At 44.2% G+C, this 25,553-nt stretch overlaps 1 protein-coding gene and 1 long non-coding RNA gene across 5 annotated transcripts; one reads left to right on the top strand and one right to left on the bottom strand.

The window, feature by feature from the left end:
• Positions 1-2,794: 2,794 nt before the first annotated feature.
• LOC133074978 (uncharacterized) lies at positions 2,795-19,416 on the bottom strand. Of its 2 annotated transcripts, none has more exons than XR_009697312.1 (5): positions 19,265-19,416; positions 16,051-16,179; positions 14,408-14,649; positions 6,576-6,620; positions 2,795-6,189 (listed from the first exon to the last, which is right to left on the bottom strand). It is a non-coding gene; the product is annotated as an uncharacterized LOC133074978 (long non-coding RNA). The 2 variants fall into 2 exon arrangements; XR_009697311.1 differs by lacking the exon at positions 19,265-19,416 and adding an exon at positions 19,021-19,253.
• Positions 19,042-25,389, top strand: ZBTB14 (zinc finger and BTB domain containing 14). Of its 3 annotated transcripts, none has more exons than XM_061168978.1 (3): positions 19,042-19,359; positions 21,716-21,799; positions 22,947-25,389. In XM_061168978.1, the coding sequence occupies exons 2-3, from the start codon at positions 21,797-21,799 to the stop codon at positions 24,291-24,293; spliced, it is 1,350 nt and encodes a 449-aa protein (XP_061024961.1). In that variant the 5' UTR covers positions 19,042-19,359; positions 21,716-21,796; the 3' UTR covers positions 24,294-25,389. The 3 variants fall into 3 exon arrangements, with proteins under 3 accessions (XP_061024961.1, XP_061024960.1, XP_061024959.1); XM_061168977.1 differs by lacking the exon at positions 19,042-19,359 and adding an exon at positions 20,057-20,372; XM_061168976.1 differs by lacking the exon at positions 19,042-19,359 and adding an exon at positions 20,057-20,455.
• Positions 25,390-25,553: the final 164 nt, after the last annotated feature.

The raw sequence follows: 25,553 nt of genomic DNA, 5'->3' as shown, positions 1-25,553 counted from the left end.
ATACCAGTTTGACAATGAATTTTTAATTGTATTTGCATAGCTGTTTTATGCATAGCTGAATATGAAATTGAGTCAAGAAGGAAGGCAAAAATGAGTAATTTCAGTACTAAACAAATGACAGAAGAATTTAAAGTTTTTATTGCTGTTTGCTTCACACCTGAGAAAAAGTTAAGGCAACCTCCACAAATGAGGAAAAGTCCTGAAGGTGAATTTGACACTGTAGTGTCAGTATTAATTAGCATTTATTAGATGAAGTGGTAATGATGTCAAAATAACTAATGAAAAAGCTTTGTGTGAATGCCCTGAATCCTCAGATCTGTGAATCAGATTGCTGAAAAACTGATTTTGTTCAGAATGGTGGTACCTTTTCTCCTCCCAGGAAACAAATGCCTCTGACAGGTGGGTGTTGCCAGACAAAATTGACTTTTTCCCACTTACCCCTTCTCCACAATTTTAAGACACAGAAAGAAATTGAATCCTGCTGAGAATTCTGTTCTATGTTAATAGTTTTCAAACGTTACTCAAGAACTTGTTCTAAGGAACAAAAGCACTGAGAAAGCACCGTACCATCTGGTCTGGGGCTTATTTAAGGGGGCAATCAGTTAAAACAGTGCTTCTTTTAACGACATAATAAGAGCAAAAGATAAAGTGTTGCTACCTGGCCTTCGAGTCTAGTCTAGTCTTATCCTTACTCTGCTTTATGAAATTCACCCATTCCTAGTATTACTGAGTCCAAGCTTGTATTGGTCACCACACGACAGGCCAGTAAATGGAGAGACAAGGTGTTGGGACAAGGAATAGTGACGTTACTTGGAAAGCCAGCAGACCGAGAAGATGGTGGATTAGTGTCCCAGGAACTATCTTCCCCTTCGTTCGTACAGCTGTCCGTATAGGTCTGGTCACAAGGTGCCTATAAACCTCCAACAGGACAACTGTATTCTCTGTTCTGCAACTTTTTATCTCTGTATGAATGGAAGAGTGTTACATGTTTATCGGTCAGAGAGCCTTGAGAATGGGCTACCACGTATATTTCAGGCAATAGGCAACATTCTTTTACAAAATGTGCAGAGCCAGCATGACTGCTTAGAGCACAAAGTTAAAGCTAAAGGAAACAGATCTAATATGGAGTCAGGTTTGTTCTTTTCTGTTAACACTAGTACCTTAGTTTCTAATCGACCAGATGATTGACCTTTTTAATTTTAAACTTCCTAGTAAATTCTGCTTCGAAAAAATATAAAAGTGTACATGCTTCCTATAGTCAGGGAAACAATGCAAAACCAAGAAAACCCTTCCAAGCTCTGCCCCTCATTTTTCCCACCCACCTGTCCTCAGGGACCCAGTTTTGATAGCCTGGTGTGTCTCTCTCCATATATGGGAAGGATAATTTTAGTAGAATGAGAATATTACTTAGCATCTTACCTTTCTTATTTCAAAATTCATGGTGGATATTCACCCAGGTGAATATGGCTATGAAGTGAAGTCATTTGAAAAATAACTGCATGTTATCAGTCACTATTTGCTGCCTACTTAACAGCCATTCTCCCCTGCTTCCCTGTAAAAAGAACCTTGATTTCATTCAGGTATTAAGTGAGCAGCAATGTGCTCAGGTAATGCCAGCCACTCCCCAGTCCCAAGGAATGAATCATGGTTGGTCTATAATGTAGGCACTCTATCAGTCATAGTCACCCATCCCCTTGTTTGCTTGTTTGTTTCTATACAGTTTTTATTGAATATAATATTAATACAGACAAGCACTGACACATGAATAATGACTTACTACCAAGCAACATATCCATATAAACATCACCCAGATCAAGATATAGAGCATTACCAGCAACTCAGAAGCCTGTCTCATGCATTACCCTCCCCCAAGGCAATCAGCATTTGCTGTCTATAACCATAGATTAGATGTGCCACTTTGGGAACATTATATAAATTGAACATTACTGTATATATTCTTTCGTGTCTTGATTCTATTGTTCAACACTGTGTCTGGGAGATTCATCCATGTGCATTTGTGCCCATTACATTCTCTCTTCATCATCCTCTGTCTTGAGTTCTTGAGCCTCTTAGGATCTCAGTTGACTATTGATTTCCCATATCAATTCTCCAACATGTGGGAGCAAAGTCATATCCCACCTTCCTCCGCCCCACCTACAGAAGCAGAAAGCCTACTACCTTCACCCTCCTACCTTCTTCTATTAAGCACTGCCTTGAACATAAGGACATCTTCCCCCTTGGCCAATCCCCTATTTTCCTGGAGCCATTGTTTACCTCTTCTTCCTTCTTTTACTTCCTCAAACCAGGTGTTGAAATATCTTACTTTGGTTATTTTTCATGGGGTTTCTGAATGTCCTTCTACTCTTTTCCCCATCCCCTCAACCCAGGGAACGTCTTCAACGCCCTTCTACTCAAAGTCAACTCTGATAACACTTTCTAGAAACATACCCATGACAGAGACCACGTAGTTAGTATACATTACCCTGGAATCCATTCTCCCTCCTTTATTTTCCAGTACAGCACATGGCTGCCCATCCACACACTACGTTTCCTTATATTTCTGGGCAGCTTGATGGGGCCATGTGACTAAGCCCTCACCAATGGAATCTGAGTGAACTGATCGTACATCATCTTAGAGATTTGTCTTCTAGTATTTTTCTTTCCTGCTTTTTTCTGACCACATATGTGGTACTGTGAGCCAGCTTTTACCATATAGATGAAGATAATACACTACATTCTAGAACAGCACTGTTCAAGCAAAATATAATGTGAGCCACAAGTGTGATTAAAGATTTTCTAAACAAAGAAAAAATGGATAAAATTAGATTTAATAACATATCTTACTTAACCCAATGCATCCAAAATATTATTTCAACATGCAATCAATATAAAGTTATTAATGAATATTTGAATTTTTTTTTCATACGGAGTCTTTGAAAACTGGTATGTGTTTGTACATGTATTGCAGCATGTCCTAGTTTGAACCAGCCACACTCCAAGAGCTCAATAGGAATTCATGGGTAGTGGATGCCATATTGGACAGAGCGGTTCTAGAGCATGGCAGAACAAGAGGGCAGAAGGAAGTTGGGTCTCTTGTGTAGACCTGCCCAGCCTCCCTGGACTATCTGGCTACAGCTATTATATGAGAAATAAATTTCTACCTTGTTGGAGCCAGGGTTTTTTTTTTTTGAGTTTCTTCATCACAGAAGCTTAGCCTGTATCTTTACTAACACTCATATTCACATTTAAACACACATTGATAGTACTTATACCCTCTTTGAAAACTCCTACATTCAAGGCAGCTAGAAGCTTTATACAATATTTAAAATTTAAGGAATTGTAACTGAAGAAGCTCTGGAAATATCACATGGGGGAAATAGCTGGAGGGCCAGATATCCCATGGTAAACGAGGTCCCAACCCCATCTCGTTTTCATTTTACAGTTTTCTATTAATCCCATGCCTTCATCTGCTTCTCTTTAACATTTTTATTTGGAAAATATTTTGTAAGAACTGTGTAAGACAGAATTAAAAGTGATACGCTGAAAATGCGATAAAGACTCAAAGAAGAGTAAGTGAAGCACAAATAAAGTTGAGGTACTTTAGAGGTCAGGCGTATGAAATTAGGGTAAATTGAATTGCTTAAAAGAGAAAATCACGGGACTTCCCTGGTGGCGCAGTGGTTAAGAATCCACCTGCCGATGCAGGGGACACGGGTTCGAGCCCTGGTCCGGGAAGATCCCACATGCCACGGAGCAACTAAGCCCGTGCACCACAACTACTGAAGCCCGTGCTCCTAGAGCCCATGCTCCGCAACAAGAGGAGCCCCTGCTCACTGCAACTAGAGAAGAGCCCACGTGCAGCAATGAAGACCCAATGCAGCCCCCAAAAATAATAATAATAAATAAAATTTTAAAAAGTAAAATAAAAGAGAAAATCATTGAAGCAGATCATTGAACTTTCAGAAACATTGAAAAGTTTTGCTATATTCCAGATAGTGGGCTAGACCAACAAAGACTGGGCCACCAAGAAAGACTTTTTGTGGAGAAGACACCGGAGCTGAGTCTGAAGCATGTGAGACTCGAGTCAGCTGACATGGGGAGCAGAGGAATTTAGCAGAAGGAGAAGGATGTGCAAAGTCCCTGGGTGAGTACCAGCATGAGATATTCTGGAGACCACAGGCACTTGTTCTGACAAAAATACAGAGTGCAACAGCGCAGAGTGGCTGGAGGTGCGATCAGTGCAGTATGTAAGGGATGGCTCTCAGAAGGCTTTGCGGTCCATGGCGAAGAGCTGCACTGTATCTTGTCGGTGCTCTGGAACCTCTAAAAATTTTCAGTGTGGTGTCTCAGAGGTGGTTGGTGGTGATGACAAGATCAGATCTGCCTGATAACGAGCGTGACGTTACAGAGGTGGAACTGATATGATTCAATGACCAATTATAATGAAGGTGAAAGGAAATGGTGAATTCAAGGATGGGGTTAAGGTTTCTGATATTGGTGATAAAGTGACTGCTGGTCCCTCAAGTTGAGAAGGACATAGAGGGTTTAGAGAGCAGGATGACTAGTTCGGTTTTGGAAAAATGAAATCTAGAAAGTTGGTAAATTTATCCCACCAGGGAAGAAGAGCCTGAGACACTACCAGGGGGGAGATCAACATTTAAGGTGGAGACAGAGAGAGAGGGAGATTATAAAAGCCAAGGGAAAGGACATTTCAGTGCAAGTGCTATGAGGCATGAGGACTAGAACGTGTTCTCTGGCTTTAGCAATAAGGCAGGTGATAATTTGGAGAGGGGTGTTCACTTGGGGTGGCCGGGGCAGAAGCCGGCTAAAAGTGAATGAAGGAGGGAATTGAAATAAAGTGGGCATGATTGTCACAGACCACCCTTCCGGAGAGCTTAACTCAAGAAAGGAAACGGCCCTCAGGACACACAAGGGAGGGTTTTTAAAACATAACAGATTATGTAAGCATTTTATGCTGAAGAAATCCTCAGTAAAATGGAAGAAAGTTATGTCTCATAGAAATGCTAATCAGTGGAGCATCATCCAGGGAAAGATCCCTCTTCTACTGAGACGGGAAGAGGAGATCACTTGTGGCGGCAGTGAGTCTGCAGAGCAGGCAGAAGGCAGGGACCCGAGGGGTTCTCTATTCTCTCTAAACTGAGGGAGGACCTTTGCTGCATGAAGGGGGAGGCTGCTTGCTCTGGATCGGGGGTGGCACCCACCTTCTCAGTTGCGACACTTTCTCCCGTGCTTCTCAGCTGCCTGGGGGCGGCGACACAAAGATTAGAAGAGTTGGGTTGATTGAGGGTTAGGGCTGTGCTAGGTAGATTTGCGGGGAAAGATGGGCAAGGGAAGTGAGGGTTTGGGGGAAAAGGTAATTAAATTAAGGTTCTTTGGAGCGTCATACGATAAGGAGCTTAGTCTTGTTCAACGTCTTCATTCTATAAAGGGAGAGGATGAAGAACTTGTCCAAAATCAGAGCTCGTTGCTGGTAGAGTGGTGTCCAAGATTTAGAACTTCTGACCCTCTGTCTTTTCCACTGCACGAACTGAGGTGTTTCTGTGCCGGCTCTGCTCTGCTGCATACTTGCCCTTGGGCACTAACTTTCAGGGTGGATTATTAGAACCCAGTCACCAAGCATCTGGGGGAAGGCAGGTTTGCTTTGCCTCTGACCTTGCTTTTGAGCATTACTGAGTCAGTGGTTGCTCCATGCAGACACGGGCTGCTTGGATTTACCTATTAGCGTGTGGAAACCTTTCCTCTTTCTGCTGGTTTCGAGCAGACACCCAGGAAGCACAGGGTTAGTACAACGGGGAAGGAAACTGGATAAGAGACAAAGCCAGTGATTGTAGAGTCCCCCCACAATGGAGAACTTCTAAAATCTTTTCCTATTTTTCTCCAGTCACCACATCGTCTTTTCTAGTGCCAATTCCTTTCATTCCACTTTGAATATTTCCCCTTTGATTTTACTGTCTTCTTTGTTACAAGAAGAAATCGCCGTTACTGGGATTATGGCTTTTGTGAAACAGCAAGGGACTGGCTCCTTGCTGATACTGTCACAGATATTTCTATCACCATCCTCTTGATTGGCTACTCGCTGAAAACGTATCATCGAACCTCTGATCCAATCATTTTCCGAATTGAATGTAGGCTCAGTCTCTCCCTTTCTCAGTGGTTATCAGGCTAAATCTGAAAAAGAAAAGGACCCACTACCAATTATAATTATTCTTAAATATGGGGGATACATATTTCAAGTACTTTACTTAAGCTTAATTACAATTATATAAATGATCTCAGATCACTATTAAAATCATTTCCACTCTAACAAATGAAAGGCATCCTTGAAGTTACAGATCCCCAAATAATATGAATTAGGAATACTATAGAGACCTTTAAAAATAAGAAAATGACTATAGAAACGGGGCTGATAACACTGTTTAAAGGCTTACACTGGATTAACATTTTATTTTGTTGGACATCGTTGCACATTCAGCAAATAACAATACAGGGTGCTCAGTTAAATTTGAATTTCAGATAAACAACGAATAATTTTTAGTATAAATATGCACACTTACATATGTCAATCAAGGCTCTGCCTCTCTGGACCTCAGTTTCCTTATCTGTAAAATAGAGGCATGGATAAGATGATCTAAGGCTTCTTTTTCCTTTGACATTCATGAGTATAATCAGAGTCCAAATCGAAAGGAACATTCTTATGTCATTTTCCCATTTTCCCAGGTGTGTCCAGGAGTCTCGGGCCAGGTGGCCAGAAGGCAGCACTTCGCGATAGGTAACCCCTTTAAGTGTGGTAGAAATAACACTGGTGGCGCTGAACAGAAGGGGCTAGCTCCGCCTTCCGGTTACCTGCCATCATGAAATAGCTTGATAGTTGCAGGGAATCCTTAGTGTCAGGTCAATTTTGAAATTATATGGATTCCAAGTTTACTTGAAACCCATCTTTCCCCACATTAGAGACACATTAGAATTCAAGAATGCCCGTCGTAACTTTTGGTTGCTTCTCTACCTGGAAACTAACAGGCTCCAGGAAGGAACTCAATAAATGTTTATTTAATAAATGAGGGAATGGTAGCTAACCAGGTACACTTAGGTTCACGCATCCTTTCATGTGAGTCTATGGCACTGGATTAAAAGAATCTCTGTATTGTTCACCATTTTCTAAATATAAGGTTTAAATAATTTGCATGTATAGATTACTAAGAGATTTTTGCTCCAGTAGGAGATTCTGGATGCTTTAATTGAAATTCATCATGCTAATACAGATGTTAGACCAGATAAATATTATATTTAGAGGATGTGTATTGAATCCATTTTAGCCTCGTTTTTCCCTTATTCTCTTGGCCATCATTGCAGTGCACCGTAACTATAAAACAAGTACATAACCTAAATGCACACAGAAGGCAGAATATGATCATATCAAAGGAAAGGCATTTGTGGATTACCTTCGCTGTGCCAGGCACTATGCATAAACTGAATTATCATTAAAATCGTCACAGCAATTCAATGAGGAGGTAAATTTTCATTTATCTACTGTTTTGCTTGGGAGAGATTTTTTTCATGCCTTTAGGTCACACAAATGGTAGCAGAATTGAATTTCAGACCTAGGTTGATAAAATTTCTAACCCCATACTATTTTCATTGTCTGAAAGTAAAAGCAACGTTAGACAAAAGGGCATCTCTATCAAATGGAATTGGTTAAAGGCGTGGAAGAAACCCCAGGAACTACAGACATCAAATGGAAGACAGAGGATCATGGTTTTTTAACAGAACCAAACAAAAGGTCACATTTGCTTGTCCATCCCAGCAATGAGATCCTTTTTTCAATTGTCAGACACATCGCCTCTACTTTCTAACTTCATTTGTTTTATTTGGTTTGTTGAGGGGAGTACAGAGAGGGTAGCCTTGTCAGGGAGTCAGAGGATTCCAGCATCCGCAGGGCCACTTGGTACCTGTATCATCCTGGACTAGTCATTTAGCTTCCGAGTCTTGTTTTCTCCATTTCTAAAATATCAACTCTGGCTTCCCTGGTGGCGCAGTGGTTAAGAATCCGCCTGCCAATGCAGGAGACACGGGTTCAAGCCCTGGTCCGGGAAGATCCCACGTTCCACGGAGCAACTAAGCCTGTGCGCTACAACTGCTGAAGCCCTCATGCCTAGAGCCCGTGCTCTGCAACAAGAGAAGCCACCACAATGGGAAGCCTGTGTAGCGCAACGAAGAGTGGTGCTCGCTACAACTAGAGAAAGCCCGTGCAGCAATGAAGACCCAACGCAGCCAAAAATCAATAAATTAAGAAATTAAAGAAATATTGACTCTCCCAATCCAATGCTCTCCCAAAACCATTTTTACATGCAGGGGACCCACTTGAAATATACATGTGAATGTTAATTTCATAGCACTGTACAAAAATCATAATGACCACCTCAACTAAAGGCTACTGAGATGAATATCTGTTTTTCTAAGATCAGCAAATATAAGAGAAAAAAGGACTTAGGATGCATGACAGAGTCTAGAGATCATTTGGATTCTAGTTCAATCTGGCTGCTGTGGTGACTATAATGATTTTGGATATACTTGATTACTGTCCTTTCTACTCCACAGAGGAATAAATCATTTTATGAGTCTTGATTGCATTTAATACCTCGACAATAAAAATGAGAACTTTCACATGAAGCGTTGATTTACTTGTGACTAGAGCTATAGCAATTCGGACCAAGTTACTGAATTTGATAGCAGAAGAAATATAAGCATCCAGCAGTGGGTTGTTTCAAGTGAAAACAACTGTGCTGCTTCCAGAAACATTTGGCAAGCGATTTGTGTGGGGATAAAATAATAGCAAAGGTAAAAATGAGCAAATGACAAGTCACTTATCAGTGGACGCCCTGTGGAGTCATGAAAGCTGAAAGAGAGATTTCCGGCTGTGATTTCAGGGTCATAATTCCTTCTTGTGACTGCATGCAAATTAAGGAAGAGTTGGCTAGATGTGACCATATCAAGGAATTTATGAGTCAGCATCAATAAATAAAAATGCTGACTAGGAGACTAATTGCTTCTATTTCCTGTCTAACTGCCTATTCTTAAAGTTATGTCAGAACCATAAATAATGAAATCTGAACAGTATGCATGCATGCCCATGAGCTGGATTGGAAGTTCAAAATAAAGCCAGCATTCCACATGAAGATTTTTTAAGATAAGTTATCAGATATCACCCATTCCATGGACCTTTATCTATTAAAGAAGATATCATAATCTCCCTCTTGTCAGCAGAGAAAAATCAAAGAATTATTTTTAGCTGAAATCTCAGGTACTAGAATATTTTCAGCTTCCAAAGATTGCCAGGACGTTGTAAGGTACATTTGGAAATTTTTGTCTTTGGGGAATAGAGGATTGTTTGGGGCCAGAAACAAATGTGTCTCCTCATGAAGTTCAAACATTTTGCAGTTTGCTTCCCCTAAAATACAGATGCGATAAAGGCCTTTCCCTTTGAAATATGAGAAACAAACTTTGGCAAAAAGATTTTTTTTTAAGGACTATTAGAAATGAAGTGAAACTTACATTGTGTCTTAGCCATTATTACGGTACTCACTACTGTCACAGTCATGATGACTGTCTCTTCTAAAACATTACCAGGACCCTACCTAGTATTTAATTGTGAACTTACTAATCTATTGGGGGTGACTTTATTTGCAGCTACAATTTGCTACATCTTTTTTTTTTTTCAGCAACTGACCCCTTTGTTCTGGTATCCTGAGACTATTTTACCTCTACCACACCAAATTCTCCACCCTCCTCCCCCTCCATGACTAAATTATAATTTCCTTGAGAGCAGGATTATGTCTGTCTTGCTCATGGCTATGTCCTCCATCCCTTATGCATAGAAGGTGCTCAGTGTGCATTTGTGAAGTGAATGACTGAATTGAAGCAGGAGCCTCTTTTCTTTTTTTTTTTAATTGAAGTATAGTTGATTTACAATGTTGTGTTAGTTTCTGGTGTACAGCAAAGTGATCCAGTAAAAAAGAAATATATATTATTTTTCATATTCTTTTCCATTATGGTTTATCACAGGATATTGAATATAGTTCCCTGTGCTATACAGTAGGACCTTGTTGTTTATCTATTTTATATGTAGTAGTTTGTATCTGCTAGTCCCAAGCTCCTAATTTATCCCTCCCCCCCACCTTCTCCTTTGGTAACCATAAGTTTTTCTCTATGTTTGAGAGTCTGTTTCTGTTTTGTAAATAAGTTCATTTGTATCATATTTTAGATTCCACATATAAGTGATATCATATGGTATTTGTCTTTCTCTTTCTGACTTACTTCACTTAGTATGATCATCTCTAGTTCCATCCACGTTGCTGCAAATGGCATTATTTCATTGTTTTTTATGGCTGAGTAGTATTCCAGTGTGTGTGTGTGTGTGTGTGTGTGTGTGTGTGTGTGTGTATCACATCTTCTTTATCCATTCCTCTGTGGGATGGACATTTAGGTTGTTTCCATGTCTTGGCTATTGTGAATAGTGCTGCTATGAACATAGGGGTGCATGTATCTTTTGAATTATTGTTTTGTCTGGATATATTTCCAAGAATAGGATTGCTGGATCATATGGCAATTTGAATTTTAGTTTCTTGAGGAACCTCCATACTGTTTTCCATAGTGGCTGCACCAATTTACACTCCCACCAACAGTGTAGGAGGGTTCCCTCTTCCAGTTGGAGAAATTTTTATTTCAGTTTTTCACTGAGTTACTAAGGTGAACGTGAAGTCCTTATGACTGAGAAAACAATTTACCAATATACTTTTTTTTTGTACCTAAAAGGAAACTATAACTTTAGCTCACCAGAACTAAGGATAAATACTTTGCAGTTTTTTTGAAATGTTTTAATAGTATTTGGCATCATGATGATAATTTTGATAAATTAAAACATTAAATTCTAAAGCAAACTGATGACTTGATTCTATATGTGATCCATAAACTAGACAGCTCACTAAACATCAAAAATAATATAACACATAGTTTACATATTTTAGGCTTATAATGTCAACATGATAGAAGACCAGTTTCGAAAAGTAGTGGGAAAATAATCATAAACAGTTTGGGTCAGAGAGAAAGGAATTTGATATAAATAGAATTTGGTAGATATTTCTTTCTAGTATTATTAATAGGAGATTTTGTGTGAATTGTAGCTGCAAATTAGAAAAGTGTCATTCTGGGCTTCCCTGGTGGCGCAGTGGTTGAGAATCTTCCTGCCAATGCAGGGGACACGGGTTCGAGCCCTGGTCTGGGAAGATCCCACATGCCGCGGAGCAACTAGGCCCGTGAGCCACAATTACTGAGCCTGCGCGTCTGGAGCCTGTGCTCCGCAACAAGAGAGGCCGTGATAATGAGAGGCCCGCGCACCGCGATGAAGAGTGGCCCCCGCTTGCCGCAACTACAGAAAGCCCTCGCACAGAAACGAAGACCCAACACAGACAAAAATAAAATAAATAAATAAATAAATAATAAAAATAAAGGAATTCCTAAAAAAAAGAAAAGTGTCATTCTTTTGGAGTGCAGTGGTTCAGACAGCCTGGAGTGTCATGTGTCCAGACACTGTCACCGAGTTGGAGAAGGGTAATTGACAAGCATCAGCCCATATGATGGATGAAGAGCTGTACCACACATCAAAAGTGTTCACCTTTTTTAAAACAAAGCCCAGAGGAGACCAATTTCAGCTTCAGTAACATCCTAGCTCAAGGAGAATAAAATATTTTTAATGGTAATATAAGAATACGTGTTTCACTTTAGCAGATGAAATATTCCTTGCTCAAGGACAAAAGTCAAATCGTAAGGTTTGTTCTCCAGAAATGAAGAAAACTCTCAAGTGTAGATCAATGCTCTACTCTGTTGTAAACCAAGTAGCTGAGCTTTGCAACTGACACAAGGTAAAGAGAAGAAGAAAAAATGGCAACCAAAATTTTTCTGAGGTTTTAGGAATGCCGGCCTATAGGAAGATAACAACATTCTCTGACAGTGGGGAAGATGACAGCAGGGAAGAGAAGGAGTCTTGCCCCTGATATTCTAAAATTTAAAAGATACAAAACATCCTCATAGAGATGTTTTAGCATAACACAAATCACAGAATTGGAAGAAGGACCAGTATTGGTATTGAAGCATATAAAAAAGGTTAGGAAATAAATGATGAAAGTACAGCTCCATAATAGCTAAATTCAAAAATGCCATGGGTAACCCTGGATCCTGAACCAGGAAAAAAAAAAAAAAAAAAAAAAAAAAGGTATACGCTGTAATGGACCTTACTGGTGAAATCTTGGCTACGGGCTGTGGATTAGATAACAGTGTATCAATGTTAAATGCTTGATTTTCATCATAGTACTGTGGTTATGGAAGAGATTGTCCTCATTTTTAAGAACACACACTGACATATTTAGGGAAAGGGGGCATAATATCTGTAACATACTCTTAAAAAATGGTTCAGGAAAAAAAGTGTGTGAGTGTGTGTGTGTTTGTGTGTGTACATAGAGACTGAGAGGGGGAAGAGTAAGAGAGAGAGGGAGCCAGTGAGCAAATGATTAAACAAATGGGGGTAAAATGTTAACAAGTGGTAAATCTGGATAAAGGTAAACTGAATATAGGAATTCTTCTTACTGTATTCTTTCAAAATAAGAAGTTACAAAATAAAAAAAGATAGGTCAAAAAAATTCCCATATAATTAGAAACAAAATAACATTTATCACACTTGGATTATTAAATAACATGGGTTAAAAAAGGAAGTCATAAAGAAACCTAAGAAATACATAGAACTGAATATAAATAAAACTACATGGAAGAATACATTGGGAAGGGGAAAGCAGTCCCGAGGAAGAAATGTATAGCTCTTTAAAATAAATGTATCAGAAAATAAGCAAGCTTATCACCAAACCAGCAACAAGTTTACCAATTTTTTTCCTTCTGGTTCTCCAACCACTTGGCTCTAGATGCTGGGGCAGTCATGCAAGTTCCCCTACCTTCTGGTTGAGGATAGAAAAAGGGAGCCCCAGTAAGGCAGAAGGTGCCAGGGAGTCACAAAGAGGAAGAAGCCCAGGAAAGCAACAGCCATAAAGCTGTTTACAAATCCTAGGCTCACCTTCGAGCTGCACATGTGTGGATCTGATCCTAATCAGCACGTTAAAGACTTTGAGAACTGAACCAACAGATTGCTGCCCAGGTTTTACACTGGCCAGTGCCTGAAAATACTTGAGACACATCCAAATAGCATGCAAATATACCAAGCAAGAGCCCACAGAATGTATGTTAAAACCTGTGACCAGAACTTAACCTAGCTGATGGTCTGCTAAAATTTAAAGAAAAAGAAATCAATATTTTTCCATAGGATTTCACATGGCCCAGAGTCTTGTAATGTAATATTTAAAATACCTAAGGCTCAATCCAAAATTACTCCATATGAAAAGACCTAAGAAATCTCAACTCACTTCCAAAAAGACAATCAACAGAAAGTAACGGTGAGATGACAAAGATGTTGGAATTAAATAACAAAACTTAGAGGCAGCTTTTATTAAAATTCTCCAACAAGCAATTATGAACACTCTTAAAACAAATCAAAAAATAGAAAGTCTCAGAAAAGAAACGGAAAACTAAAAGAAAAAGAAAATGGAAATTTTAGAACTGAAATAGACAACTGAAATGAAAAATCTCACTGAATGGGCTGAATAGCAGATTGGAGATGACAAAAGGACAAATCAGTTAACTTGATGATAGATAACAGAAATTACTCAATCTGAACAAGAGGGAAACAACTATTTTTTAAAATGAAAAATATAATCCTAAGAGAAATTTTAAAATCCAATGTCTATGTCATTGGAGTCTCAGAAGAAGAGGAGAAAGAATGTGAAGAAATAATGGCTGAAAATTTCCCCAAATTAGAGAAATATATAAACCTACAGATTCAAGAAGCTCAGTAAATCCCAAATAGGATAATCTTAATAAAATGCATTCCCAGAAATATAACTAAAATGCTGAAAACTAAAAACAAGGAAAAAATCTTGAAAGTAACCAGAGAAAAATACTAACCTATACAGTAAACCTTTTTGTTTTGAAATAATATTATATATACAGAAGAGTTATCAAAAATATACAGTTTTCCTCTAAACCCTTCACCCAGCTCCCTCTAATGTTAACCCAAGAGAACCATGAGAGGATCCTCTGGATGACCAGTTTCCAGAGGAGGAGGAGCAAAGGCTATCTTGGCATGGGGATCCAGGGTCTGATGCCCGGGGTAGACCAGATGCCCCACCAAGTTCAAACCCACAGGGGAAGGATCCCTTCATTCAGCCAACTCTATCCCTATGCAGCAGTTCTTCCCCAAGTGCAAGGCAAAGCTTGTCCTGGTGCTCCTTACCTTGGAAGATGTTCAGAACTTTTTTGATTCAACCCTCCCTCCTGAAAGGGAGCTGCTAGCCCAGGTTCTCTCTCTCTTCAGAGATCAGATGTGACAGAGAAGTCCCGGGGGCAGTTCCTGAGGACACCCTGTTCTTCTCTTCCTCCCCAGAAATTCGCTCCACCAAGGGACTTCCCTGGCCCAGCACAACCAAAATGGGCAACAAGAAATATCCATAGCAAGGGCTCGATTCAGTCTTTTATCTACAAAGCCAGAAAACAGAAGTGAATTACCTGGTAAGCAGACCCACCTTCCAATAAGCCTATTTCTGAAGATACAGGACTATAGCAAGGTGCTTTTTCCCCTTTTCTACTAAAGAAACTTTGATTTTTTTGTCTCTTAGTTTTATTGCTATTAAGAGATTATACAATGGCTCAAATGTAAGCTTGATATAATTGCAATTCTTAGAATAATGTTTTATAACTGTAGATTATTTAAATGTGAATCTTATCAATTAATTGCTTCCATTTTATTCTATTTATAGGTAGTATAATTACAATATTTTTATTCTTAGCAAGACCCCTAAAATCATTCAGAAACACAGCAATAATGATTTTTTATCTTTCTTCTAAAATAAGTTTGAGCTTTTTCTCTTTTGGTTTCATTGCTATTATTTAAGTGATTATACAGTAACTCCAGTGAAAACTTCATGGGATCATAATTCTTAGGATAATGTTCCATAAATGTATATTCTATAAATGTGAATCTCATTAGTAATTTGCTTTTTTTAAATTTGATTTCTGGATAGTGTATAGTATTTTTATTGTTGCCATTTAACAAGTTTCTTCTCTTGACCCAGAAACAGAACAATATTTTGTCTCTCTGCTAATTTACCATTTTCCTTCATTTCATTTCAAAGCTGCTGTTAAGTTGTCATACAGTTGCTCATGTGGAAGTTCGACCAGAATCATATTATAATACTTCTTAGGATAGTGTGATAAATGTATTTTATTCAGAAGTAAATTTCATGAGTAAATTGTTAACTTTTATTTCTATATAGTGAAAGATAGTAATTCAGTTGATGGTGTCGAAAATTATCCCCATAACCTGAACTATGGGAAAAGTTTTATACGAGCAGTCGCGCCATTGGAGGTATTTGAAATTCAAAGACCATATTTGCATTCCAAGGGCTGCATTTACCCTAGTTATGAGACTAATATGCTTACCTAAGTAAATGTTAGTTTTAAAGAAAAGCCCCTGATGGCTCTCTCTATGCATAGCATAAAATCCACAGCCCTCACTATGGACCACAGAGCCCCAGATGTGCTGAGCTCCGCCGTTCCACTGACCTATCTCATGTCCACTGGGCTCCAGTCACTCTGTCCTCCCACAGAGCCTCAAGCTACCAAGCCCCTCCCACCCTTTCGTTCATGCTATTCTCCCTCTGCCTGAAATGCTACCCGCAATCCCGAAGATGCCTGTCTTCCCTCATCCTTCTGGTCTCAAATGTACATCTCTGGAGAAGCTTTCACTGAGTTCTCAATCAGTATGAGTTCCTCTTTACCATAACACTCTGGGATGTGTAACTTTTCATTAGTAGCATTATCACAGTGTGCAATTGTATAATTATTTATGTGATTATATTTGAATGTGTATATCCATACCTCCGTGTCATCAGGGATTAGATCTATTTCTTGTTCATTTAATGTGTCCAGTGTTTTCAGAGCAGCAAGGGGAGGGTGCTCCTGGCATTTGGTGGGATATTTTTCCTTGTGCAGGTGTTTCGGGTTTGGCTGCAATAACAAAGCATAAAACACAGTCTTCCAGTGCCTAACAAAGCAAGCATTTCTTTCTCACTCATGGGTTTGTGGATGAGCTCTTGCCTGCCTGGGCTTGGCTGGGCTTGGGTTTCAGGTCAGCTTCATTCTCTGAGGCCTGCTTGTCATTTGAGGGCCCAGACACAAAAGGCAGTGGCAACCTGGGCCCGGTCCCCTCACGGCGGACCGCACAAGCCCTGGCGGGAGAGTGGAACACAGGCTGCTTCTCAAAGCCTCTGTTCAGAACTCATGCACCCTCTTGTCTGCCCATCTTCCACTGGTCAGAGGGCCCAAGATCACTGTGATGGAGAAATCAACTCCACCCAAATGATCTAACGTTACCAATGTCCCTTGGGGGCTGCTTCACAGCCACTCTAGACCCTGGCACCCCAGACTCCTGCCACAGGCCCCATATTCCAGGCCTCACAATCCTAACAAGCAGGCTCCACTCAAGAGGAGCCTGCGGGCATCCCAGGTGAGGAACAGGTGTTCCCAGCAGAGTTGTCGGCCTGAGAGTCCCACGTACAGTGACAGCATTCCTGGCAGGAGAGGCAAGAAGACTTCCTTCAACGGCCTCAGGTCTGTGTATTTCAGAAAGGTCCTGACCACCACCACCCCCCCATCAACCCCACAGTGTGTCCTTATAACTCCCCATGGTATTGAGTTCTGGGCTGTCACTTATCTGTACGCCCATATTTATTGAGGGCCTAATGAATGCTGGGCGGCGCCCGGGTAAGGCTGCTGGGTTAAGGTGGGGTGCCAGGTCTGGGTCAGGCCCTTCCTTTGTAGTTTTCCATCCCACAGAGTGTCCCCTTTCATTTAAGACTCATCCCATGATTCCCATGAAGTAAGGGACAGCCAGGCAGAGACCAAGTGACTAGCACATAAAGCAAACGAAAAGGAGGATTAATTGATGCAAAACCAAGATGTCATGGAACCTGTCACTTGAGAAATGCATTCTAGTGCTTGAGAACTCTGCGAAACTATTTTAATTGGATCGAATTAGTCAAATCCTGAGAAGACTTTACCTAGCCATATGCAAAAAGACAGTCTTTACATAGTAGACAGATAAATATATGCAGAATGAGTGTATAAACCTACGCAATTAAGTGGTATGGGAGAAGGGGGGTGCATCAGACACACTGCTAAATGAAGTGACAGCTTTAGTGCTTGAGAACATAATCCTATGATATAGTACTATTACTATCCCCCTATAAAAACACAGACAGGATTGACATGTAACCTTAAAAGCTATGTAAGAATAACCAGGCCCAGGATGGCATCAGAGGGAACATGGCCACCTAGGGGTCAAGTGTGGGCCTGAACTCTGCTGGTTCCGGTTCTGCCCCTGCCACTTAAACCCGCTATCCACAGAGAGTTGGCAGGTCATTTAACACCATCAGGTTAGTATCAGAGCTAAGCACTTAATTGAGCATTATTCCATTTAATCCTCACAATTCCCGGCTCTTATCAGAGAACAAGAGTGAGGTTTAGAGAAGTTAAATAATGTACCCTGTATTTGAGCTGGATTTGTCTGACTCTAGAACTCGTCTATTCTACCCTGCTTCATTCAATAGACCCACTAACCCTCATGCTTTTGTGAACATCAAAAAGGATGTGTATAAAAAGCACCTTTCGAAATATTGAAACCAACGTCAATTAGTACTACAAAATCACCTCGGACCGTACATAATTTCTCTGGAATTTAACACAATCACAATATAATTTCTCTAAAGTTTATGTACCTTATGTACCTGTTACAAGCATTATCTTCCCTAATCATCACACAAGCCCACGTGGACGGTCCTGCACTAATTTTTAGATTAAATTACGAATGTTCTGGCGAAACGCTGTTAAAGCAAGTGTGATAAAGCTCCCCAAGCGACTCTACGGAGCCTTGGGGGGCCGTCCAGCTTCTTGTGTGCAGGTGAGCAGAAAACGCGGGAGCAGGAGGGACCTCCCAGGTCCGTCACCGCGTTAGAGGGGAGGCGACGATGCTTCCACAGCAGTGGAATCATTACTTTGCTGAACAGGGATGTAGGAAACAGTCCTGAGTCATCCGAGTTCTCCGGGGGAGCTGCAAATGAAACCGAGCCCAGGTGCTCCACTGCCAGGGTTAAGCTACAGCCTCCAGCCCCCCTGACTTTTCCTGGCGAGTTTCCGGGGATATGCGGGAGCGTGGGCGCGCCCCTGGCTGGATCCAGAGCTTTAGGGGTGATCTCTTTCTCATGCGGGACTGGGGTCGCCCCTTACATTCCAAATGAAACGTGTCACTTTTTGCATTTGTTCTGCAAATGTTTACTGAGCGCCTACCACTTCCCCATATACAAAAATGTGGCAGAGGTACCAGCTAAGACCCAACGCCCGCAAGCGCGCGTCTCGCTGTCGCCGGTGTGCGCGGATGGGAGGGTGCCCGGGTCGCCCGCCCTGGAGTCGCGGGAGAGCCCCGCAGACGCAGCGCCCGGCCTGCGCGCGCCCGAAGGCGGCACTGCCCACGCACATGCACACGCACGGGAGCGCCGAGCTCCCGCGTCCTCGGGGCTGTGCCGGCGCCGGGCGCGGGCGGGAGCTCGAGAGTCCAAGCGGGAGGCGGGAGCTGCAGGCGGGGCGGGTGCCCGCGAGCGGCGCTCGTGCATTCGCTCCACCGCTCCTGAAGCCCCGCCCCAGCCCCGCCCCCCGCTTCTCCCGCGCGCGGGCTCCGCGCGCCCCAAGTCGCGCGCGTGCGCGCGCGTGCGCAGGCCAGAGCCCTCCGGGGGCGGCCCCGTAGACTCCAACGAAAGCGTCGCAAGGTCCCGGATTAACCCTTTCCCTGCTCACCCATTTAGAGGCCCAGTCGGGTTCCGTGCCTGCGCAAGCCGGCGGCGCGCCTTCCCCCTCGCCCGCACCGCGCATGCACGGGAAGGGGGGGGTGCCGGTGGGGGTGTTCACGGCCGGCTAGACATTCTGTGCTCGTGCAGGAGGAGGGCTCCTACCATCAGGGACGTGCACGATTCCCCACCCCGCCCCCTCCCCAAACTCCAAAAAAAAAAAAAAAAAATATCCAAAACACACTGCCACCCACCGTGCCCCCGCGCCCCGCGTCCATCCCGTCCCCGGCCTGCGTGCAGTGAGCGCGGGGAACCCACGGCAAGTGTCTGTGGCTGTGCCAGGCTGCAGGTAAGCGCGGGCCGGGGGTGCGGAAGGGGCCCGGGCCGGCCGCGAGGCGGGCGCGGGGGCGCGGGGGAGGCCGGAGGCTGGCGCGGCGGGGCTGCCCGGAAGAAGCGCGTTCTCGCCGCGCTCTGGGGCACCAGTCAGCTCCAGGATGTGCGGGCGGCCCCGGCGGCGCGGCGCGAGCGGGGCCGGGCGAGGGGCCTGGGCGCTCCGGGGGCCGCGCAGGCCGGCGAGCGGGCTCGGGCAGCGGCCGGGCGGCGGCAGTGGCGGCCCCGCGCGCGCGCTCGCCGAGCCTCGGCGGCGGAGTTCATGGCCGCCCCCGCTCGCACCGCCGCAGTGCACCGCGGTGGGGGTGGGGACGGCCCGGAACCCGGCGCCGAGCGCGGCCCGCCGGGCGCCGCCCCTCCGCTCCGCGGGCTCCGCCGCGCCGCCCCCAGTCGCCCTCGGAGGAGGGGGCCGGGACCCCGGCGCTCGCACTCCCGGGAGCGCCCGCGGAGCTCGGGAAGCCGGCCGCGCGCCGCCCCCGCCCCCGGCCGCGGGAGGGCGGGGGAGGGCCCGGCGCGAGCCGGCCGGGGAGTGCGCGGGGCGCGAGCTCCGGGCTCGCGGGCGGAGCGGGGCGCGGCGCGGCGCGGGGCTGCGGAGCCGGGCCGCACACCCGCTCCCGCTCCCCGCCGCCGGGGCCGCCGTGGCCGCCGTGGGTCCTTCCTCCCGCGCTCGGAGCCGCGGCCCCAGCCTGCGCCGAAAAGCCGGATCCTAAAAGGGAAAGCGGCCCTGGCACCTCTCGGCTACCCGGGCGGGAGCTTTTGTTCGGGAAGCAGTGCAAACGGCTTGATCCCGTCCCCCACCTCCTGGGCAGAAAGAGATGGGAGCGAGGCTTGGAGAGGCTCTGGAGGCTCCCTGGGTCCTCCGCTCTGTTCCCTGCTTTCTCCCGAAGTTGCCAGCTTTTGACCGGGAAGTGGTGCCGCCGCCATTGTCGCGGCGGCCCCGGGGTCGGGGAGGCGGCCGTCGCCGCCGCTTATGTAAGTTCGTCTTTACAGGAGTTCGCTCCGGCCCTGCGCGGCGGTTTGGAGAAGCGTAATAAAGGGGCAGCTTCGTTCTGGAGGTGTGGTTGGTCTTCATCTTTCCCTCCACCTACAGGGATACTGGCCACGGGTATCTTCCAGTTTGACTCACCTGAACTTAGCATCGCAACAGAAAAAAATGGTCCTCAGAGATCTGGAGAGAGAGTGGGGGCCAAATAACACACTGACCAGAAAAGAAAAAAAAAAGTAAAAAAATCCAGCACACTCGTATGTTGCCATGGGTACTGTACACCACTCCTGGGCCTGGTCCATGCGCTTTTATCCCACAAGCCCTAGGGAGAGCGACTGGCAACTGTAGGAAGTGACCCGGTAGGAAGGTTTCACCTGGCTGCGTTCCCTTGGGGGTGACTACAGGCTGGGGTGCATCCAGGGAACAGGCAGAGTAGGAAGCATCCTTAGAAATAATTCTGCTCAACCCTCACACTTGGCAGATAAGAAAACAGCCTGTCACTTTAGGCAGCTTAACGGTGTTTTCGCTTTTCCTTAGAGGGAAATTTGGAGGGTTTTCAGGACTCTGGTCCTACCACACTCAGGTTTGTGTGGTCACCATTCAGTAGAGGAGACTTTATGTTTTTCAGGATGTTAGTCTGCAGCATGGAGTCCCTCTGGTAAAAGTTAAAACTCGCAAAAATCTAGAATCCTTTTGAGTTTCCCTGTAGGGATAGAGGCAAAAACACCTGGATTTCTCAAATGCAAGCTTCAAGACCAGAGTAGCTTAAGTAACGTATGTTACATCACACACAAGTGTGGATAGAAGAAAGCAGCTACTGTTCCCTTTGCTCCAATGTTAAATGTTGGGTGTATGTACCTCTCTAACTTTGTCTATATTTATTAAAAGTATATATACTCTATGTTTATATGAGCCTAGAGAAAAATGTGGAAGGCTGTATATCCAACAGGAAATGGTAGGGGTAGGGGGCATTTACTGGCTTTTACTCTATCTGTGCCACAATCAACATCCTTACAAATACGGACACGGGCTTTGTGAGGGGAAATCCCTCAGTGGTTCTCCAACCTATCCTTCCCATTCCCAGCACACACCCCCTGCAGACTGCAAGTGCTCCAGCCCTTACCTTTTCTCCTTCGTATCTGTTCAGAGCTGGACCTGATGCTGCCAGCCACCCTCCTCTGTGTTCCCAACCTGAAAATAGGTACAGGTGCCAATGGCAAGACAAAAAAGGAAAGTTTCTTTTTAAAAATCAATTCTTGAAAACATTCTTGTTTAGAATTTGGGATAGGGGAAGAGCCTGCCTTACTCTGTATGTCCTTTTCTCTTGTAGGACTGGCGTGCCCCTGATCAGAATTATTCTGATCCGAAGAATTTGGTGTTTAAAGCATTAAGATAATAGCCTGAGTTGTTCATGGTAACTATGACTTTGGATATTAAGTCCTGAAAATATTGTTTGGCGTTAGCTTTAAAATGTCTCTCTCTCAATTATGTGTTAGCATTCTTTAGGGGACATATGTATTTTTTTCACGTTTATACTTTGTTGAATAAAAGGAAAAAACAATGTTTTTGAAAAGAAACACAACAGGACACATTATTTTAAAAAGATCACTTTAACACACGGCAGATGTCGTCCATGCCAGTTCTAGATGTCTTTTGCTTGTAAAACACTCGCAGCACTTGTCAACTGCATCCAATCTTGATGACACTTTGATCTGGATGGCAGATAGATTGGCATCCAGAGGGGCTGAAGCCTCTCGTCACTGTCTTCCTAAATGTCATCTGATTCTCTGAGGGTCATGTTAAACCTTGACCCTTGTTCACAAGTGGCCCAAAACTGGTGTGGAAAAACTAGAAGACAACACTGAATGGAATGTTCTGGCAATGATATCCCTCTCTGGTTCTGCAGCAGCAATTTGTTTCTTCCGTCAAGGAAGCAGAACACTGAGAGCTGCTAGTTATTTTACTGAATCTTCCTCTGTGTGAAATTTTACTGAATCTTCCTCTGCGTGAAATTAGAGTAGACGCAGCAGATGGCACTGGTGGATGCTTGCTGGAGACCTGTTTCTTAAACCTTGAAGCTGAGTTATTTGTCATTATTACCCGTAGTTGTCAGGAAGCACGGGTTTGGGGGCTAGAGTGCCTGGATTTGAGCCCTGATACTCCACTAAATAACTAGAATATTGGGCAGGTTCCTCAATTCATCTATAAAGTGGGGTAGTAATACCTATCTCTCAAGGCCATCTGATCATTGCATTTGTGAAGACGTGGAAAGAGAAGCATGTGGCGCAATGCCAGGCAGGTATTACGTGCTCGGTAGAAGTTGCTATTACTGTGAGTAGGCAAATGTGGAGTACAGTGAAGATAAGTAGAAGGAACAATATGGAAATCCCTAAGTTGGGATCCGTCTTTTCTCCTCATGTTCTTGAACCACTCCTGACATTGACTTTCTGAAATTGTTAGGGACCGGAAATTGATCAGAAAATGAGAATCTCCCTGTATTTTCTGTATGGAAAAAGTATTGTGCATAATTACCAAAGTATTTTTTTAAACATTTTTTGTAGGAGTTTTTCATCAGTATGTCTGAAACCATTAAATACAATGACGATGATCATAAAACTCTGTTTCTGAAAACCCTAAACGAGCAGCGCCTGGAAGGAGAATTTTGCGATATCGCGATTGTGGTGGAGGATGTCAAGTTCAGGGCGCACAGGTGTGTCCTTGCCGCCTGCAGCACCTACTTTAAAAAGCTTTTCAAGAAGCTTGAGGTCGATAGCTCTTCAGTAATAGAAATAGATTTTCTCCGTTCTGATATATTTGAAGAGGTCCTGAATTACATGTACACGGCAAAGATTTCTGTGAAAAAAGAAGATGTTAACTTAATGATGTCATCGGGGCAGATTCTCGGTATCCGATTTTTGGATAAACTCTGTTCTCAGAAGCGGGACGTGTCCAGTCCCGACGAAAATAACGGCCAATCCAAAAGCAAGTACTGCCTCAAGATCAATCGCCCCATTGGAGATGCTGCTGACACTCAGGATGATGACGTGGAGGAAATCGGAGACCAAGATGACAGTCCCTCCGATGACACGGTAGAAGGCACCCCCCCAAGTCAGGAGGACGGCAAGTCACCCACAACGACGCTCAGGGTCCAGGAAGCGATCCTGAAAGAGCTGGGGAGTGAGGAGGTGCGGAAAGTCAATTGCTATGGCCAGGAAGTCGAATCCATGGAGACCCCCGAGTCCAAGGATCTGGGATCCCAGACCCCTCAAGCCTTAACATTTAACGATGGGATGAGCGAAGTGAAGGATGAACAGACCCCAGGCTGGACCACAGCTGCCAGCGACATGAAGTTTGAGTACCTGCTGTACGGCCACCACCGGGAGCAGATCGCCTGCCAGGCCTGCGGGAAGACGTTTTCGGACGAGGGCAGGCTGAGAAAGCACGAGAAGCTGCACACGGCCGACCGGCCCTTCGTCTGCGAGATGTGCACCAAGGGCTTCACCACCCAGGCCCACCTGAAGGAGCACCTGAAGATCCACACGGGCTACAAGCCCTACAGCTGCGAGGTGTGCGGCAAGTCGTTCATCCGCGCCCCGGACTTGAAGAAGCACGAGCGGGTCCACAGCAACGAGCGGCCCTTCGCCTGCCACATGTGCGACAAGGCCTTCAAACACAAGTCCCACCTCAAGGACCACGAGCGCAGGCATCGGGGCGAGAAGCCCTTCGTGTGCGGCTCCTGCACCAAGGCCTTCGCCAAGGCGTCGGATCTAAAACGGCACGAGAACAATATGCACAGCGAGCGGAAGCAGGTCACCCCCAGCGCCATGCAGAGCGAGACGGAGCAGCTGCAGGCGGCGGCCATGGCCGCGGAGGCCGAGCAGCAGCTGGAGACCATCGCCTGCAGCTAGAGGCGGGGGACCGGGATGCTCGGGGCAGGGATGCTCCGCCAGCATCTTGCATCCTGACCCATGAACTCCAGCCGCTGCATTTCGGTGGAAACTTACGGAGCATTGTACTCGCTGGACTTAAGGCAGTGCTTGGTTGGGTGTTTTGAAAACTTTTCAAGGAAATACCGTTCCTTGGTTCTGACCAAACAGTTTCACTGTCCCATCTGGTGTCTAGTATTAATGTTGCCAGTAAGCATCCGCACCCCCCGCCCCACTTTTTTATGATTTCTGATTTTAATTTTGAGAACTCTTGTGTCCAGTTCAGAAGTGAGAGACTTCTGTCCCTTTTTTAAATTCGTCTCTCCGCTTGCTGCACCGGGGAGTGCACTGCACAGAGTGATAACTGAATGAATTGATTTCCTGATCATCACCGTTCTATGTGACTTAGGGTTACAACAGCATTTTTAAGAACTTTGGTAAAAGTACTTTGTGTCGACGCAGAAAATACGGGTGGGTGGTTGACCAAGAACCCTGCGTGCGCAGATGTGAAAACAAGTTGTGGAAATGCAAAATGGTCTCAGATTTATATACTTGGTTTGTTAATTTTCTATCACTGTTTTTCATGGTTTTTGTGGACAAATAATGGTTGCTTTGCTGAAGTGTTTCTTCATCCCTTTTGATTGCCCACACCTGCCCCCCAAAGGTTTCATCACACGTCCTGAAGGCATGTTGGTGGTCTGAGGGCTGAGTTTTTTCATTCCTCTTATTTTGGGCATTGCCACTCTGCAGCCGACGGGGTTTGTGGGATGGACCAGTGATGAGAGGGTTAGAAAAAGGAGTATAGGAACCTGACTCTCAGAGACAAGGCTTGCACATTTGCCACAATTCCAAGATTTCCTAGATCAAATAAATTCCTAATTGATTTTGAAATTGGATTTTTGTTTAGGATCAAAATTAGGACAAGAACAGGTATGCCTCTTCGGATACATTTGTGTAACTTAAAAGAGTGTCATCAAGCTTTTGGGCTCTCTGTAGCACATGATTTATCCATAAAGGAGATGCAGTGTCCTTCCTTAAATCAATACGTTTAAAATTTTTTAAGTGTGTAAATAGTACAGAAGCATTGGTCTTATGTATCTCAAGTACAAGTAGACAGCTGCACTTTTTTTGCACATTGGATTAAAGTTACTTCCATCAGCAACAAACATCAGTCTGTTTTTAACCAGTATTAAAGATTGTCAGACCAAATGTTTATGTTTTTGAAGTATATTTCATCACTGG

This window comes from Eubalaena glacialis, chromosome 15 (genome assembly GCF_028564815.1).
Source record: "Eubalaena glacialis isolate mEubGla1 chromosome 15, mEubGla1.1.hap2.+ XY, whole genome shotgun sequence".
In the NCBI taxonomy this organism is placed as follows: Eukaryota; Metazoa; Chordata; class Mammalia; order Artiodactyla; family Balaenidae; genus Eubalaena; species Eubalaena glacialis.
This window is presented reverse-complemented; position numbering and strand designations above follow the sequence as displayed.